General features: G+C 39.4%; 1 protein-coding gene and 1 non-coding gene across 6 annotated transcripts in view; one reads left to right on the top strand and one right to left on the bottom strand.

Moving 5' to 3' along the window:
- The window catches only part of PHF20 (PHD finger protein 20), a 173,736-nt gene that overhangs the window by 108,719 nt on the left and 45,462 nt on the right, over positions 1-19,555 (bottom strand). For all 5 annotated transcript variants that reach the window (XM_058685446.1, XM_058685450.1, XM_058685449.1 and 2 more), the window contains exon 2: positions 17,526-17,640. In XM_058685446.1, coding sequence (XP_058541429.1) covers positions 17,526-17,608 — 83 coding nt within the window. In that variant the 5' untranslated portion in view covers positions 17,609-17,640. The remainder of the gene's footprint in view (positions 1-17,525; positions 17,641-19,555) is intronic.
- Positions 10,245-10,375, top strand: LOC131486468 (small Cajal body-specific RNA 20). Its single transcript, XR_009249368.1, has one exon. It is a non-coding gene; the product is annotated as a small Cajal body-specific RNA 20 (non-coding RNA).

The following is a 19,555-nucleotide window of genomic DNA, read 5'->3' as shown; positions in this document are numbered from 1 at the left end:
TTATAATATACCAATATTGGTTCATAAATTGTAACAAATGTACCTTACATTTCTGTATTATTAATGTACAAAGTTAAGAGTGGTGAATACTGGGTGTGTCATATATGGGAACACTCTGTATTATCTTCGGAATTTTTCTGTAAATCTAAAACTATTCTAAAATAAAAAGCTGGGACGCTGACTGGCTGAGTCAGTGGAACATACAACTCTAGATCTCAGGGTTGAGTGTGGGCTCCATGTTAGGCATGGAGACTGCTTAAAAATAAAGTCTTAAAAAAATAAAATAACATAAAAAGCTTACTGAAAAACTCCATGACCACCAACCTCCAGTGGGACTTTAGTGGCATTTGATGGCATCAGCAATCCTACCACATTTCTCATATCCAATCCCTCTTCACTCTCCTAAATGACATTTCATACCTAATATCTTCTTTCCTCAAACCCAAGCCCTCCTCCTTTTGATTTTCAACCTTAGCTGAGGATTTCCTTATTTCATTTAAAAAATAAAATCAATCAAAAAAAGAATCCCACTGCTGGTGGGAATGTAAAACAGCGCAACTGCTGTAGGGGAAAATTTGGCAATTCCTCAAAAGATTAAACAGGATAATTAGCATATGACCCAGCCATTCTATTCTTAGGTAGATACACAAGAAATATGAAAATATATGTCTACATACAAACTCATACACAAATGTTCATAGCAGCATTATTCCTAATAACCAAATAGTGAAAACAACACAAACACTCATCAACTGATAAATGGATAAACAAAATATAGTATATCCCTGTAATGGAATATTGTTACTCGCCCATCAAAAAGAATGTTTATTGGGGCACCTGGGTGGCTCAGTGTGTTAACCATCCAACTCTTAATTTCAGCTCAGGTCATGACCTCACAATTCGTGAGTTCGAGCCCTGCATAAGGCTCTGCACTGACACCTCAGACCTCAGAGTCTCCCTCTCTCTCTGCCCCCTCCCCCATCTGCTCTCCTATCTCTCTCTCAAATAAACTTAAAAAAAATGTTGATATATTCTACGACAAAAATGATTCTTGAAAAAAAAATTTAATTTAAAAAAATATATGTATTAAGTGAAAGAAGCCAGTCACAAAGAAAAACACTGTATGATTCAGTTTCTGAGCAAATGCCCAGAATAGACAAATCTATAGAGACAGAAAGTACATTAGTAATTGCCTAGGGCTGGGGCAAGCTGAGGGGAAAAAGGAATGACTGCTAATGCATGCAGGGTTTCTTTTCGGGGTGACAAAAATATTCTGAAATTAGAGTAGCAACAATTGTACAACTTTGTGAATATGCTACAAACCACTGATTTGTATGGTTTAAAAGAGTAAATTTATGGTATATAAATTATAACTCAATTTAGAAAAATAAAAAAGGAGGGAAACAAAAGAATCCCACCAAGTGCTGGCAAAGACATAGAGCAACTGGGACTCACACGCATTGCCAGTGGAAATGCAAACATGGAATAGCCACACTGGAAAACAGTCTGGCAGTTTTTCAACAAGTTAAACATACATTTAACCTATAACCCAGCAATCACACTCCTTGGCATTTGCCCAAGACAATGAGAACTTATGTTCTCACAAAATCTGTAAGCAAAAGTGTATTCCTATTTAGTAAAACCTGGAAACAATTCATATCTTTGAACAGGTAAATGGATAAATTGTGGTACATCCATATAATGGAATTCTACTCAGCAATAAAATGAAGAAATTACTGATTCATGCAAAGGTGTGGATGAATTTCAAATGCATTATGGTAAGTGAATATGATAACACAAATTTAAAAGGCTACACACTGTCCAATTCCATTTATATGACATTCTGGAGAAAGTAAAACTACATGGACAAGGACAGGATCAGTGGGTAACAGATGCTGGAAATGGCAGAAGGAGTAGAAAGGCATCCAAGGAAATTTTGTGGGGTAATAAAAGCGCTCTACATTTTGTGGTGGTGCATGCATGACTATGAGTTTGGCAAGACTCCTATAACTGTACAGTATATAAATTATAACTCAATTTTAAAATAGAAAACACACACAAGAAAAAGAAAAAACACATGCTCCCATCATCAATCCCACAAGTCAACCTTCATTTCCATCTGTACACCCAGTCTTCCTCTTCCCTTTATAATAAATGAACTATCTGCTCCTATAAATGGCCAATTCCTCCATTTGTGCACCACACCAGCTCTCTCTCCCATTTTTCTTGAACTCATGCCCATCAGGATTTTGTCCCCAGTGCTCCACTAAAACAACTCTTGTCTAAAATTAACAACACAACAAACAACAGGTGTTGGCGAAGATGCGGAGAAAGGGGAACCCTCTTGCACTGTTGGTGGGAATGCAAACTGGTGCAGCCACTCTGGAAAACAGTGTGGAGGTTCCTCAAAAAGTTAAAAATAGAATTACCATGGGACGCCTGGGTGGCTCGGTTGGTTAAGCAACTGACTATTTCGGCTCAGGTCATAATCTCATGGTTCCAGAGTTCAAACCCTGCCATTGGGCTTTCTGCTGACAGTGTGGAGCCTGCTTGGGATTCACTCTCTCTCCTCTCTCTCTGCCCTTCCCCTGCATGTGCCTCTCTCTCAAAATTAATAAACATTTAAAAAAAGGATGTACCAAAAAAAAAAAAAAAAGATGGTACAAGAAGTGAAGAGATAAGAACCAGAAACTCAGACTTGATCAGTGCAAATAATTCTAATATAATCTTTTTTATTTATTTATTTTGAAAGAGAGCAGGGGAGAGGCAGAGAAGAAAGGAAGACAGAAAATTTCAAATGGGATCTGTGCTGATGTGGGGCTCGATCCCACAAACCGTAAGATCATGACCTGAGCCAAAATCAAGAGTCAGATGCTTAACCAAGTAAGCCACCCAAGCACCCCAGTGCTTAAATATAATTTAAAAAAAAAAGTGAGACAAGAGCTAAGGACACAATGAAACTCAGATTTTAAAATCCTTTGTACAAAAAAATGGAAAGAGACCATGATCAACTTAAATGGAAACAAAGCAGTGGAAACATGCCAAAGAGTTAGGAAAGCAACAGACAGAAGGAGTTTTTCACCATGTTCTGGGTAGAACAGAGAAGGCGAGGCCTACTGTTCAAGGCAGATGGTGTGCTCCTGATAGATGATAGGAAAAAGGCGGAGGGTGGCAGAACTAGCAGTTTCTGTTCTATCCACCAAACATCACTGCTAGGAGACTGAAGCCTCTCACATCTTAAGTCAGTTCATCTGCACAAGGTAAAGAGGCAGGCAGGATTATGCCATCCAGAGAGTAGGAAATGGATATCTGGAAAGTGTGTCCCAAAGTGGTAGGTCCAAAATTAGAAGATGAATTCTTATCAGTACTCCACAGCCTGTTTGGTGAGATAAACTTTTTTAAGAAGTAACAACCTCCATGGAAAATCTAAATCTTTATTTTACAAATTCCCCTCCCTAAATAATAAAAATCCTAAATCTATGATTTCTTTGGGACCCTAGAATTTAAGAAAAACTGGCTTAGATGATTTACAAATGATTTCTGGTAAGATACATAAAACAGTTGTCTAACACAACCAAGTTAGGGGCGCTTGGGTAGCTCAGTAGGTTGAGTATCCAACTCTTGATTTAGGCTCAGGTCATAATCTCACAGTTTGTGGGATCAAGCCCCGCGTCCGGCTCTGTGCTGACAGTGTGGAGCCTGCTTGGGATTCTTTTTCTCTCCCTCTCTCTGCCACTCTACCTCTCTCTCTCTCTCTCTTATTTATTTTTGAGAGAGAGAGAGAGAGCGCGCAAGTGGCAGAGGGGCAGAGAGAGATGGAGACAGAATCTGAACCAGGCTCTAGGCTCTGAGCTGTCAGCACAGAGCAGGACATGTGGCTCAAACCCACAGACTGTGAGATCCTGACCTGAGCCAAAGTCAGACACTTAAACTGAGCCACCCAGGCACCCCAATAAATAAACATTTTTTAAAAAAACAGGTTAAGGGGCGCCTGGGTGGCGCAGTCGGTTAAGCGTCCGACTTCAGCCAGGTCACGATCTCGCGGTCCGTGGGTTCGAGCCCCGCGTCAGGCTCTGGGCTGATGGCTCGGAGCCTGGAGCCTGTTTCCGATTCTGTGTCTCCCTCTCTCTCTGCCCCTCCCCCGTTCATGCTCTGTCTCTCTCTGTCCCAAAAATAAATAAAAAACGTTGAAAAAAAAAAAATTAAAAAAAAAAAATAAAATAAAAAAACAGGTTAAGTCTCAGATTCATCAGTGATTAATCTGTGATCTTGGGCAAGTCATTTTACTTCTGAGCTTCAGTTCTAAATGGGCTTGCCTAAGCAATTAAGGCAATTAGCATCATACCTGACACAAAGCAAATCTCTGACAAATGTTAGCTGCCATTACTACTGTTGTTTAACAGGAGTATAATATGTGTAGTAGACAAGAGAGAAACTAGGCTTCTGTATAAGCATTTCAGATCAAATAAATCAAAGATACAGACCTATTAAAAATATCACAGCATTAATCAAGAAAGACCTCTCACCCACTCTGGATCACATTTGTATCTATCTCCCTACACATCTACTGTCACATGAGATTCGAAAAATACTTTAACCCTTTTCATGTCTTTTTTGTTTTTTGGCAACCTAGCAGCAAATTCAGAAAACATGGAAGAGCACTCAGGAAAATATCACTAGGGAAAGGAATCACCTAGGAGGCATACCCAGGCTTTGGAGTCAGATCAACAGGGGTTCAATCCTAGCTCCACCAGTCACCAGCTGTGAAATTAGGAACAAAGGACTTACCTCTGTGAGCCTTGGTTTCTTCCTTCATTTATAAAATTGAAACAATAAACAACATAACAACATAGCTTCCTGAGATTTAATGGAGAAGCTGCATATGGAGAGCCTGGCATGGTCAGTCCTTCACATAACTATCTAATTCTACAATATTAAAAAAATTTCTCGGGGTGCCCGGGGTTCCCTCTCTCTTTCCCCCCATCACCCATTCATGCTCTCTCTCTCTCTCAAAACTAATTAAAAATAAAAAAAATTAGGGGCACCTGGGTGGCTCAGTCAGTTAAGCGTCCAACTTTGGCTCAGGTCATGATCTCACGGTCTGTGGGTTCAAGCCCTGCATCGGGCTCTGTGCTGACAGCTCAGAGCCTGGAGCCTGTTTCAGCTTCTGTGTCTCCCTCTCTCTGCTCCTCCCCGACTCACGCTCAGTCTCTCTCTCTCTCTCTCTCTCTCTCTCTCTCAAAAATAAACATTAAAAAAACGATTTTTTTAATTAAATAAATAATTTCTCTGAGGCGCCTGGGTGGCTCAGCCAGTTAAGCATCCAACTCTTGGTTTGGGCTCAGGTCATAATCTCACAGTTCATGAGATCGAGCCCCATACTGGGCTCCATGCTATCAGTGAGGAACATGCTTGGGATTCTCTCTCTCCTTTCTCTCTGCCACTCACCCACTCACATGTGTGCATACATTTTCTCTGTCTCTCTCAAAATAAATAAATATTAAAGTTTTTTTTAAATAAATAAGTAAAAATAAAATAAAGTCTTAAAGAAGGGTGCCTGGGTGGCTCAACTGGTTGAGCATCCAGCTCTGATTTCAGCTCAGGTCATGATCTCGTGGTTTCATGGGTTTGAGCCCCAAGTTGGGCTCTGCACACTGGCCACGGTACAGACCCTGCTTGGGATTCTCCCTCTCTCCCTCTTTCTCTCTGCCCCTCCCCTCCTCAAAATAAATTTGTAAAAAACTTTTAAAAGAACAAAAATAAAAAATAAAAAATAATCAAATCAAATAATTATAGACTGGCAAAAGCGTAGCATAAGAGAATCCGTTAGGTGTTCCTTATGAGCATGTGACTTCGGATCTCGGGCTTGTGAGTTCAAGCCCCACACTGGGCATAGAGATTACTTAAAAAATAAAACCTTAAAAAAAAAGAAATAAAAATTTTCAATGTAAGAGAAAAAAGGCAAAAAGAAAAATCAAAATATAAATTACCAAATATTAAATTTAAATTGGAAATACCAAAATGAACTCACAATTTTTCAAAAATTTTATTTCTTAGCTTTATCCACTGAAAAGGCCAAAAAGCAGTAACATTGTAGCGGGAATAAACACACCAATGTCCAAAGCTTAATTTCTAAATACTACTTCCAACTGAAAGGAATTAGGACTCCTTGGAGAAATGGCGGAGTCCAGGGTCTGGATCGGGGCATGTGCAAGATAAATCTGGGGCTTCTAGCAGTACCAGAAAATAAGAAAATACTTCGAGGACTAATAGGAGTGTGTCGAAAGTACAAAGAACCCAGTTAAAAGGCCTCCCACTGGCTAACTCTGGGATAATTTTAGCACCAAAGAGAATAATGAATGTAACTGACTACAACACCACACTAAATAATCTCAGTCTTGGTGATTCTTAACAATGAAAAAAGAAAAAAGAAAAGTTCTTCTTGCAGGAGAATGTCAACCAATAAAACACAAAACATAAAGGGAATGACAAAGGTAGAAAATCATTATTCTTCCACTGCCAGTGTAATAACTTACTCAGGTAAGGATTATCAATGGATGCTGAAATCATTAGGTAAAGGGTGTGGGGTAACAGGATATTGAAACATACCAAAGCATCCCCACAAACTGCTTACTACTTTCACAGAGAAACATGTACCTTTAAAATGGTGAGGGATGGCAGTCACCACATGGAACAGTGGGACAACCCAGTTTTGTGTGTCCCCTGATGTGATACAATATGAAACACACATCATTACCACTGAAACACTGCAAAAAAATGTTTACTCTTTTGTCTAGATCTAACTTCCAGTTTACAGAAAGTATAAGAGAATACATGAATCAAGCTGAATTCAACATGAGAAAACAATGTGACCAACCCCACATATGGAATATTCTACGAAACTGTTCAGGTCTCTTAAAAATAAATAAATAGGGGCGCCTGGGTGGCACAGTCGGTTAAGCGTCCGACTTCAGCCAGGTCACGATCTCGCGGTCCGTGAGTTCGAGCCCCGCGTCAGGCTGTGGGCTGATGGCTCGGAGCCTGGAGCCTGTTTCCGCTTCTGTGTCTCCCTCTCTCTCTGCCCCTCCCCCATTCATGCTCTGTCTCTCTCTGTCCCAAAAATAAAAAAAATAAAATAAATAAAAAAGTTGGAAAATAAATAAATAAATAAATAAATAATGCCATGGTGGGGGAGGGATTAGGAAAGGGGTGAAGGATTATTATGGAATAAAAGCAACTAAAGAGACATAAAACCAAAAACGTAGGGGTGCCTGGCTAGCTCGGTCGGAAGAGCATGCAACTCTTGATCTCAGGGTGTAAGTTGAGCCCCACATTGGGTGCAGAGATTACTTAAAAATAAAATCTTTAAAAAAAAATGGGGGTACCTGGATGGCTCAGTCTGTTAAACGTTCAACTCTTGACTTCAGCTCAGGTCATGATCTCACAGTTCATGAGGTCAAGCCCCACATCAGGCTCTGCCCTGACAATACAGATCCTGCTTGGGATTCTCCCTCTCTCTCTCTGCTTCTCCCCACCTCTCTCTCTCTCACACACTCACACACACACACACACACACACACACACTCTCTCTCTCTCTCTCTCTCTCCTAAAATTAATAAACTTTTTTTAAAATGTTAAAAAAAATGTAATGTGCCAATCTTGATTGAGTAAACCTCGATTTCTAAAAACAACATTCTTGGGGTGCCTGGGTGGCTCGGTCGGTTAAGTGTCCGACTTCAGCTCAGGTCATGATCTCACAGTCTGTGAGTTCCAGCCCCGCGTCGGGCTCTGTGCTGACAGCTCAGAGCCTGGAGCCTGTTTCAGATTCTGTGTCTCCCTCTCTCTCTACCCCTCCCCTGTTCACGCTCTGTCTCTCTCTGTCTCAAAAATAAGTAAACATTAAAAAAAATTTTTTTTAAAAATTCTTGGTGTCTGGGTGGCTCAGTCAGTTGAGCATCCAACTCTTGATTTCGGCTCAGGTTCTGATTCCAGGGTTGTGGGATTGAGCCCTGTGTCAGGCTCTGAGCTGAGCGTGGAGCCTGCTTGGAATTCTCTCTCTCTCTCTCTCTCTCTGTCCCCCCTGCCCCTTTCCCCAACTCATGCTCTCTTTCTCTAAAATAAAGAAACCTTGAAAAATGACATTCTTGGGACAATAGGAAAATCTGAATATGGTCTAGACACTAAATATTATGGAATTATTACTAATCATGATTAATAAAATTATAAAAAGTGTATGAATCAAATTGGCTACATGTTAACAATTAGTAAATACAAGTGGAAAGTATAATGCTTATCTCACTGTTCTTTCAATTTTTCATTGTTTGAAAAATTTCATAATAAAAAAGCTGACACTCATTTACTTTAGTCTCTTCAAAATAAGAACAAAAAATCCAAGGATTCAGAAGTTAAAAATCAAAAGGAAGTAAGTGATGAAGAGTTAGACCCTAATCCCATTACCGCATCTTATCCCAATGTACTAAAAACACACATTCAACATGTGGCTCTGCCCTGCAGATATACTACTTATTGTAATATAAACAAATCATTTATCAGGGTAAAAACACCACCACTTCTAAAGATAAATAAATAACAAAGATAATAAATAATAAAGATAATAAAACAAATCCTCCATTATTATTTTTTAAGTCACTGCCTCTTTATTTCTTTTTAAATGATCTCTACACCCATAATGGGGGTCAAACAACCCCAAGATGAAGAAAAATCGCATGTTCTACCAACTGAACCAGCCACCAGGGGCCACAAATCCTCTGATATTTTTTTTTTTTTTAAGGTTTATTTATTCATTTGGAGAGAAAGAGAGACAGTGTGAGCAGGGGAGGGACAGAGAGAGAGGGAGAGAGAGAATCCAAGCAGGTGCTGCACTGTCAGCACTGAGCCCAACTCAGGGCTCAATCTCAGGAACCCTGAGATCATGACCTGAGCAGAAATCAAGAGTTGGACATTTTAACCACTGAGCCATCCAGGCGTCCCTCCTCCATTATTTCTCAAAGCATTCAGAGTCAAACAAATGTCCAGTCCTCTGCATTAGGAATTCAAATGAACATTATCAGAATTTGTTTCTGATAATGGAAACAGGAGTCAGGAGACTGAATGAATGAATGAATGAATGAATAAATAGATAGATAGATAGAATTTAGGAGTCTAACATTAAACACTCCAGAGAATTTGGGTTTTTCAGAGAAGCCATGAATTCAGTCTATCTGGGTTCAAATCCCAGTCCTAATCCTGTGTGACCTTAAGCAAATAACATTACCTCTCTGAGCCCCCTTTGTCTTACTTTTAAAATAAGGTAAATAACAGCACCCATACCTCATGGTACTGTTAACTGGAAAATTAAACTAGATAATCCATGAAGTGGATACAGGACTATAAATGTTAAGTTTATATACTTTTGGTCCTAAAACTTCTTACAAACTGGCCATAATGTTTTCATTTTTATAGTAGACATGATTAAGAAGAAAACTAGTAGCTGTATTTTCCTGGTAATGAATACAAAATGCTCCCACAGGAATAATCCTATCTAATCCACATAATCCAATTATAATTCCCCATTTTGCCTACATGGAAACTGAGACTCGGAGAGGTAAAGTAACTTGACCGAGTAAACCCAAGTAATTAGAGTATATGAGACTCTAATCCACATCTCTTCACCCTCAGTTATAATCATTTGTCAGTACACCAGATAAGAGCTTAAAAACATTTGTAGAAATGCTTACAACTTTAAGTTCACAGGCTGGGCTGTTGATTTGCTATATTTGTTTGAAAAAGGCATTCGAGGTAGCAAATTTACCTGAATGTGACTCAAGGACAACTGGATTTCTTGGTACAGTGACCTGCACTCAAAGGGACCTAACCATTCAATCCTTAGAACTGATTCTATGACCGGATATCCTACCCCTCTGAAAAAACTCTGTTTTTGCCCAAATGTTCACTGCAGCTTTATGTATGGCTCCACTCTCACCTTTTCCGAGAAGGCTTTCCCAACTCCCCAGGCAGAGCATAGCTCATCCTCCCCTGGGCCTATACACATCCCTTCCCTTAGCCCCATCCACATTCCACTCTAAAAACAGACCACTCTAGCCACAAGGAGGTCCCTCTATCCCCTTGACAAGATCCTGTTCCCCTAACTAGAGTAAAAGTGGGTAGGACAGCATTCTATTCACTGCCTGAGATAGTTTGCTAAATTACCACAGAAGTGAGTAAATAAGTAAAAAAAAATGGAGGGCCTCTCTCCTATGGGACAATGGGTGGTCCCTTTTCTCCTCAGCCAGGGTTGGAGGCCAAGATCAGCCCTTGAGGATCACTGTTGGGGCTGCCACAAGCTGGCAGCCTTGTTTTCCTACCTCAGACATCTGTAGTTGCTGGGAGCCCCCCACCTGCTCTACACCAGGCATGGTGGCCCCACAGCCAGACGAAGGTTTGAAGTGGCAGCACTGGCAGTGGGGCCTCTGGCTCTCCTTGGATAGTGCCAGGCTCTCAGGAGCTGATCCTGGCCTCTGTTGCCCCCCAAAGTAGCCTGGCCCCCTGCCTGCCCCATAGGCAACACCTAACAAACACACCTCAACAGGGTCCTGGACAGGGCTGCGAGGCAGGGGGTGGTGAGGAAGAGCTGTGAGTGGGTGCTGGAGAAAAAGTACTGCTGGTGTCAAGGCCAAGGAGGTCAGACGTGATAGCTGGTACTCTGGCCACAAGCGCAAGCCACACTTCTAAGCAGTTAGCTGTATCTAATCGGACAGCTTGGGCTCCACACAGTTGCAGGTAGTAAGTTTGCTAAGTTAAAGGGCCTACTTGATCAGCTGCCAAATAATATTTTAGAAAAGTTTTCAATTTCTAACGGTTTTTCTTCACTAACAAAAGCTTTTTTTTTTAATTTTTTTTTAATGTTTATTTATTATTGAGAGACAGAGCATGAGCATGGGAGGGGCAGAGAGACAGGGAGACGCAGAATCTGAAGCAGGCTCCAGGCTGTGAGCTGTCAGCACAGAGCCCGACACGGGGCTCAACCTCACAAACCGCAAGATCATGACCTGAGCTGAAGTCGGACACTCAACCGACTAAGCCACCCAGGTGCCCCCACTAACAAAAGTTCTGAAAGTATCTTATTTTGTTCTAAAGGCAATACACCACTTTCTGTGGAAATGTGAAAAAAAAATTGGAAGCAAAAAGTTCTACACAGGTAGAATAACAATCTGAAATATTGTTTACCCACTTAAGAGAACAAGTATCTACTGTATTATGCTTTCATAATGACTAAAAAAGTAAAAGTACAGAAGTCTTATGTACACACTGATCATGCCTATTTTATTTTAACAGAATTTTTTTTAAGTAATCACTACACCCACCATGGGACTTGAACTCATGACCACGAGATCAAGAGTTGTATGCTCTACCAACTAAGCCAGCCAGGCACCCCGTGGTCATACCTATTTCATACATAAGCAATTACAGAAAAGACTAAGTAGTTAGGATGGTAGATTTACAAGTAACTTTCTCCTATGTTACTTACTATTTATTATATAAATAGTGTTATATTGCTAACATACTTGAAAAAGATATGACATAAGCATAAATAAAATTGACATAATTTACTCAAGAAAAAGAACACAGCAGAACAGTAACTATTAAAGTATTTGATTTGAGAGTCTAAAATTTATTTTCAAGGGCACCTGTAAAGCTCACTCAGTTGGTTAAGTGTCTGACTCCTGATTTCGGCTCAGGTCATAATCTCAAGGTCATGAGATTGAGCTGCGTGCTGAGCGAGGAACCCGCTTAAGATTCGATCTCTCCCTCTCCCTCTGCCCTTTCCCTGCACTCTTGCCCACTCTTTCTCTCTCTCTCAAAAAAAATTTTTTTTTATTTTTGCAAAAAAGGGTATTAGCAAGATTTAGCAGAGCTTCAAGAGACTTTTCCAGAGGAAATAAATAAAAAACTACCTCATTTTCTAAGATTTCTATAACACACTGACACTAGACAAGGATAGGGCAAGAAAAGATCAAAACCAAAAGTACTAGTGAACATGGATATGAAAATCTCAAATAAAATATTAGCAAACGTTTATATAATTTATTATATAAACGATCTAATAGGATTTATCCAGGAACATAGTCAAGACTTATTCAACATTACACTATCAACAATAGCCAAATTATGGAAAGAGCCCAAATGTCCATCAACTGATGAACAGATAATGAAGATGTGGTGTGTATGTATATTGATTATACACACACATAATATATACACGTATATATATTTACACACATACATGTATACAATTGAATATTACTCAGCCATCAAAAAGAATGAAATTTTGCCATTTGCAACGACATGGATGAAACTAGAGTATATCATACTAAGCAAAAAAAGTCAGTCAGAGAAAGATAAATATATGATTTCACTCATATGTGGAATTTAAGAAACAAAATAGATGAACATATGAGAAGGGAAGGAAAAATAAAGTAAGATAAAAACAGAGAAGGAGACAAACCTAACAGACTCTTAACTATAGAGAACAAACTGAGGGTTGCTGGAGGGGAGGTGGGTGGGGGAATGGGCTAAATGCAATGGACATTAAGGAGGGCACTTGTGATGAGCACTGGGTATTATATTAAGTAATGAATCACTAAATTCTACTCCTAAAACCAATACTACACTATTCGTTAACTACCTTGAATTTAAATAAAATCTTGGAAGGAAAAAAAAAGAATCGTTCAAGCTTAGAAACTCTACTAATGTCATATACCATACTAACAGACTGAAGAGACAAAAATGCATATGGTCAAGGGGCGCCTGGGTGGCCCAGTTGGTTAAGCATCTGACTCTTGATTTCAGCTCAGGTCATAAGATCACGACCTCTCAGGTACCTGAGATTGAGCCCCATGTCAGACTCAGCACTGACAGCGCAGAACCTGCTTGGGAATGTCTCTCTCTTTCTCTCTCTCAAAATAAATATTTTTTAAATAATAATAAAATTTAAAAGAACGAGTAGGACAAATACGAAAATGCAGCAAGGTTTCTAGATACAAGATTAGTATATAAAACTCAACAGCAATAAACCCTCACGTACCCATCACTCACTGCCACTTTTGCTTTCCCCATTCTCCATCTTTTCCTCATTTCCTATTTCCTTTGAAGCAAGTCCCAGACAACACCTCATTGTAGTCATTAATATGCCAGTATATAATCTCTAAAAAATGAGGACTTTTTAAAAACATAGCTATATCATTTCCATACCTACAAAAGTTAACAATGATCCTTTAATATCATTAATCAATGTTCAAATATCCAACAATATCATAAATGTCATAAATCTTTTTTTAAGCAATTGTTTTTGAGCTATGATCTCAGTAAAGTCCACACACTGAATTTGGTCAACAACAATAAAAACTCAACAGCATTACTACACACCACCAATAACCAAAGAAAAGATATAATATAAAAAGATCCATTCACAGAACCAACAAAAACTAGAAGGTACTTAGGAATAAGTCTAACAGATAATATGCAAAATGGAGGTTATAAAACAAGTTCATAAAAGAAAATGTGAATAAATACAAAAAAATAATATTTTCATAAGTAAAAACTCTATCATAAAGATGTTAATTCCCCCAAATTAATTATAAATCCAATGCAATTTATTGTGAAACTACAACAGTTTTTAAGAAACTACACAAATACAGCTATTCATGTTAAAAGCAAATGTCTACACCTGAAACTAATGTAACACTGACTGTCAATTATACTTCAACTGTTTAAAAAATAAGAATAAAGGTCTAAGAATACAACAAAGAAAATAAAGCACAAAAAGGCAAAACCTGTCTTAACAGATATCAAGACTTACTTTAGGGGCGCCTGGGTGGCTCAGTCGGTTGAACATCCAACTCTTGATTTTGGCTCAGGACATAATCTCACAGTTCGGTTCATAGGTTTGAGCCCTGCATCGGGCTCTACACTGGCAATGTGGAGCTTGGTTGGAATTCTCTCTTTCCCCCTCTCTCTCTGCCCCTTCCCCATTCGTGCTCGCTCACTCGCTCTCTCTCTCACAATTAATTAATTTTAAAAGATTTATTTTAAAGCAATATCTATTGGATTATGTGTTGCTAGTAGCACCAGAGTAAATATAAATTAATAAAATAAAGAGCTAAGAAGAGACCCATGTTATGGGATTTGATATATAGAAGTAGTATTGCAGATCAGTGGGGAAAGGACAGACTATCCTATAAAAGATGCTGGGGCAACTGATTATTTATATGGTGAATAAAAACGAGTATTAGACCAAGTTCATCACATACATAAAATTAATTCTAGGTAGATAAAGATCAAAATGTAAAAAGCAAACCTTTAAAACTTTTAGAAGAATTTCAGAGAATATTACATCCCATGAAAGATATCAGAAGTAAGCTGAAAAGACAAGCTACAGACTAGAAGATTTCTGCAATACAAACTAACAAAGAATTGGAATCGATAACATATTAGTAAAATACTGATAATCCTTAAGAAAAGACAAACAATCCAATAGAAAAATAGTCAAGAGCAAGCCACAAAACACAGATATTAGAAAATGCTCAACTTCACCAGATGTACAGGGAACAAAGAATAAAAGTTTTATAACCAACAGACTGACAAATCAGAAAGTCTGTCAAAGGCAAAAATTGATAAGAATGTAGAAAAACAAGAAGTTTTATGTACTACTGGTGGGAGCAATTTAGTAGAAGCATTTTGGAGATAAATTTTGCAAGTTCCAATAAAACTGAAAATGTGTATATTACTCAACGAATTCACTGGAGTAGGACTTACCAAACAGTAGTTCATGACCCATTCAATTATAAAATGAAATTAATGATTCTAGACCAGCATTTGTGCATATGGTCAGGAAACACACAACATAGAAGAAAAACATCAAAGTATAATGCATGTACTAAGGTTAAGAAAGGTTACTAAAGAATTTTGCTTCCCTGAAATTTGTATGTGTATACGGATGGTTACTACCCTGGATTTAAAATATATTTCTTACTATAAATTGCCATAAAACAAGTTTGAAAAGTCACTGCCCAATAAATATTCTTGCAAATGGACACAAAAAGGCATTTACAGAGATGTTCACAGTAGCACTGTGTTTACTTTTTTTTTATTTATTCTTTTTAGTAATCTCTACACCCAATGTAGGGCTCAAACTCATGGCCCCAAGGTCAAGAACTGCATGCTGTACCGACTGAGCCAGGGAGGCATCCAGTTTTTCACTTTAAACACAGTGCTGCTGAGGTGCCTGGCTGGCTCAGTCAGAAGAGTGTGAGACTCTTGATCTCAGGGTCATGAGTTCAAGCCCCATGATGGGCCTAGAGCTTACTTGAAATAAATAAATAAAAATAAAATAAAATAAAATAAAATAAGATAAAATGAGGGGTGCCTGGGTGGCTCAGTTGGTTAAGCGTCCAACTTCAGCTCAGGTCATGGTCTCCCAGTTCGTGAGTTTGAGTCCCACATCAGGCTCTGTGCTAACAGCCCAGAGCCTGGTCTGCTTCAGATTCTGTGTCTCCCTCTCTCTCTGCCCCTCCCCCGCTCACACTCTGTCTCTCTCTCAAAAGTAAACATTAAAAAAAATGTTTTAGGGGCGCCTGGGTGGCTCAGTCGGTTAAGCGGCCGGCTTCGGCTCAGGTCATGATCTCATAGTCTGTGAGTTCGAGCCCCGCGTCGGACTCTGTGCTGACAGCACAGAGCCGGGAGCCTACTTCAGATTCTGTGTCTCCCTCTCTCTCTCTGCCCCTCCCCTGCTCATGCTCTGCCTCTCTCTGTCTCAAAAATAAATAAAAACATTTAAAAAAAAGTTAAAAAAAATGTTTTAGTAAAGTACAAAAAAATTAAATATAAATAAATATAGGATAAGTATCTTATGTATCAGTATAGCTAAATCACAAAAACATAAAGAAAAAAATAATATACTACTACTTATATTAATTTTTAATACCTAAAATATTTCTATTATTTACGCATACATATACATAGTAAAAATGTAAAAACGTGGACAGAAAGGATACAACTGGGATAAGGATAAGTCTGGGATGCTGGTTGCCTCCATGGAATACAGAAGGGGAACTGAACTGGTAAGGGTATAAAATATACTTCTATTATATAAGAAATGTTTTATGTCTTTTATCTTTTAAAACATAAATATAATAAAAATGTTTTATTTATTCTGAGTGATATTTACTAATTTGTTAAATTTTATTATTAAATTTTATATATTAGTGTATTTTATTGATATTTATTCTGAGTGACAAGTACACAGATTATTTTACAGCTAGATGTACTTTTTACTTTTTCTATATTTTACTTTTTTTCCACATTTAAAAAGAATTCCCTCCCTTGATTAAGCTGCCTTAAAAAGTGTTAAGAGAAACCAAAAAGGGAAATAATTATAGATGATACAAACAGCTTACAACAACTAGGTGTTCAAAGTGTTTGTAATTCATATATCAATTCGTCCAGCCCCAAAAAGCAGCAGAGACATTTCTGCCCCAGCCACTTCCTCGCTTCTCTTTCCCCTGTCTTCTCTACCTACACCCCAGGAACTGGTCAGCTTATTTTCAGAAAACTCCCCAAAAGAGCTACACTCTTCCTTATAAAAACTCAGAAAGGGGAGCATGTGACTGGTTCAGCTGGTGGAGCATGTGACTCTTGATCTCGGGGTCATGAGTTCGAGTCCCATTTTGGGTGCAGATTATAAATAAATAAACTTTAAAAAAACAACAACAACAACAACTAAGAAAGGTTTGAGTTCTGAAACCCCCACCTTTCCCTTAAGCATTAACAAATGGCCAGATTCTAGGATGTCCTCAACAACAACCGTCATTTTATAGTTGATAAGAAAGGTCTTTCCCCACATTCTACTACGTGATTCTCAAATAAACTTGGAGGTTGATACTACTAGTACCCACACATTTATAGATAAAGCTGATGCTCAAAGAGGCTAATTACAAGTCAGAGGTCATAAACCAATGACAAGTCAGGATTACAAGCCCTCAGTCTAAATTTAATCACCTCTTCAGAGTGATGTTAAATTTCAACCATACCACATACTCTGAAAACAGGATGGGGTGTTCACAACACACAAGTTATTCCAAGCTAATCCCTTTCCTTCATTCTTCCATCCCTGATTTTTCTCTCCTCTCTTCTTCCAGACAGGTACCCAAGATCAAGAGAGCTGCCACTATTAATTCGTCCCTTCCTTATAGCCATCTATGCTTCTTTGTCCCGTAACTCCTTCACACAAACACACAGAAAGGGGAAACAAATATTAACAAATAGTCACTGGATGCTCTCCATGACAGATGGATCCCAGCACCAAAGAGAAAGGACATTCCCCCGGCTCTAGGCTTAAGTCTCCTTCCACCTTCCAAGAGTCAGGGAGCAGGAAAAAACTACAGAACACTTAAGAAAAGCCCTCTTTATCAGTGCTAGCAAAAATCCTTTACTGAAGGAATTTAATTAACAGAAAAATGTAAAAGTACCAGTTTTTTAATCGGTCCCGGGCTTCCAACTGGGCTCCCACTTCAAAGCTGATTCCTCTTCTGTTAGGTGGATGCTTTGTCATTTTCAGTCATCAGCGGGGCTGCCTTTATTCTCCTGAAAAAGGCAATTAAATATTTATGAAACTTAGGGAAAGTCTGCCCAGAGTGTAGCATCACTCACTACACATAAAAGACAAACAGGAGGGGCGCCTGGGTGGCGCAGTCAGTTAAGCGTCCGACTTCAGCCAGGTCACGATCTCGCGGTCTGTGAGTTCGAGCCCCGCGTCAGGCTCTGGGCTGATGGCTCGGAGCCTGGAGCCTGTTTTCCGATTCTGTGTCTCCCTCTCTCTCTGCCCCTCCCCCGTTCATGCTCTGTCTCTCTCTGTCCCAAAAATTAATTAATTAATTAATTAAAAAACGTTGAAAAAAGACAAACAGGAATTATTCAAAACACAAAGCTCCAGGAAACCCTGTCAGTGCCTTCTTTCATGCCTGCTCTCATTCTAACATAGATGTGTCCTCCACTGGTTCCTCCTCTATTATGCAGCATCCTGTAGTTCTAGGACTGTGAGGAGACCCCCACTCAACACTGCTTACCAAGGACTCACCTATAAGGGGCACCTCTCAGAACTCCAAAACAATTACTCTCCAGGTTAAATTCAATCATTTGCTAATGCATTCAACAAGTATCTGCTGAGAGACTATTTAAAAAAAACAGCCAATTGGGGCACCTGGGTGGCGCAGTCGGTTAAGCGTCCGACTTCAGCCAGGTCACGATCTCGCGGTCCGTGAGTTCGAGCCCCGCGTCAGGCTCTGGGCTGATGGCTCGGAGCCTGGAGCCTGTTTCCGATTCTGTGTCTCCCTCTCTCTCTGCCCCTCCCCCGTTCATGCTCTGTCTCTCTCTGTCCCAAAAATAAATTAAAAAACGTTGAAAAAAAAAAAAAAAAAAAAAAAACAGCCAAGACCAAAAGGGACATAAGCCCACATGAAGCCTCTGTCCACTAGGGAAAGACAAAAATATAGCCACTAAACAGATAAACAGAAGCACCTGGCTGGCTCAGTTGGTTAAATGTTCAGATTTTCAAGCCGCGAGTTGGACTCCACACTGTCAATGTGGAGCCTGCTTGGGATTCTGTTTCTCTCCTCTCTCTCTGCCCCTCCCCCGCTCACGTTCGTTTTCTCTTTTGCTCTCTCTCAAAATACACTTAAAAAAAAAAAAAAAGTAGTGTTATTAAAAAAATAGATTAATGGAATAACTGCAATCTGCAACTTCTATGAATTTTAAGTACTACATAAGAAGTAAACAAAAGCTGAGACATTGACTTCTGGCCCTATCTGGAAGGCTAGACAAGATCTATTTGTACTTTCTTTGATATATTTATATTTTCTGCCTGTTCTTGAGTTCATTCTGACAATTTATATTTTTCCTAAGTAACTCTTTATCAAACCTTTGGGTATGGATTGGTGGTCATTTTCTGTATGAATAAAATTTATCTTTAGGGGCCAATGACGGTTCTAATGGAGATGAGATGTAGCCACTCTGAGTTCTCGGGGCACTTAAGCAGGCCACCTCCATACAGCAAGCTATATCTCGCTACATCTTCTCCCACTAAACTTTGGGTCTCAAAAGCCTACACTGCCCAAGCAACGTAAGAGTACTGCCAAGGGCAACATCCGCCTCATACCAGAAGCAAAATCTCTGCCATGGACTGAATGTGGAAAAATAACAGAAGTGGATCCTCATATCTGATGTGTAATGCCACCACATCCTAGGAAGAATTTGTTTGCAATACATTACATGAAAAGACAGAATCCTAAATTACAGCACGTTGAGCTCACATTAAAACTCGTGTGTTGGGGCGGGCACCTGGGTGGCTGTCAGTTGAGCATCCAACTCTAGATTTTTGCTCAGGTCATGATCCCAGGGTCATGTTGGGGGCACTTGGGCTCTGCACTGAGCGTGAAGCCTGCTTAGAATTCTTATTCTTTCTCTCTCTCTCCTTTTGGCCCTCTCCCACACTCACAATCTC

The sequence above is a fragment of the Neofelis nebulosa genome, chromosome 9 (assembly GCF_028018385.1).
Source record: "Neofelis nebulosa isolate mNeoNeb1 chromosome 9, mNeoNeb1.pri, whole genome shotgun sequence".
Taxonomy (NCBI): domain Eukaryota; kingdom Metazoa; phylum Chordata; class Mammalia; order Carnivora; family Felidae; genus Neofelis; species Neofelis nebulosa.
The sequence above is the reverse complement of the archived record's forward strand: the minus strand, read 5'-3'. Positions and strand labels throughout refer to the sequence as shown.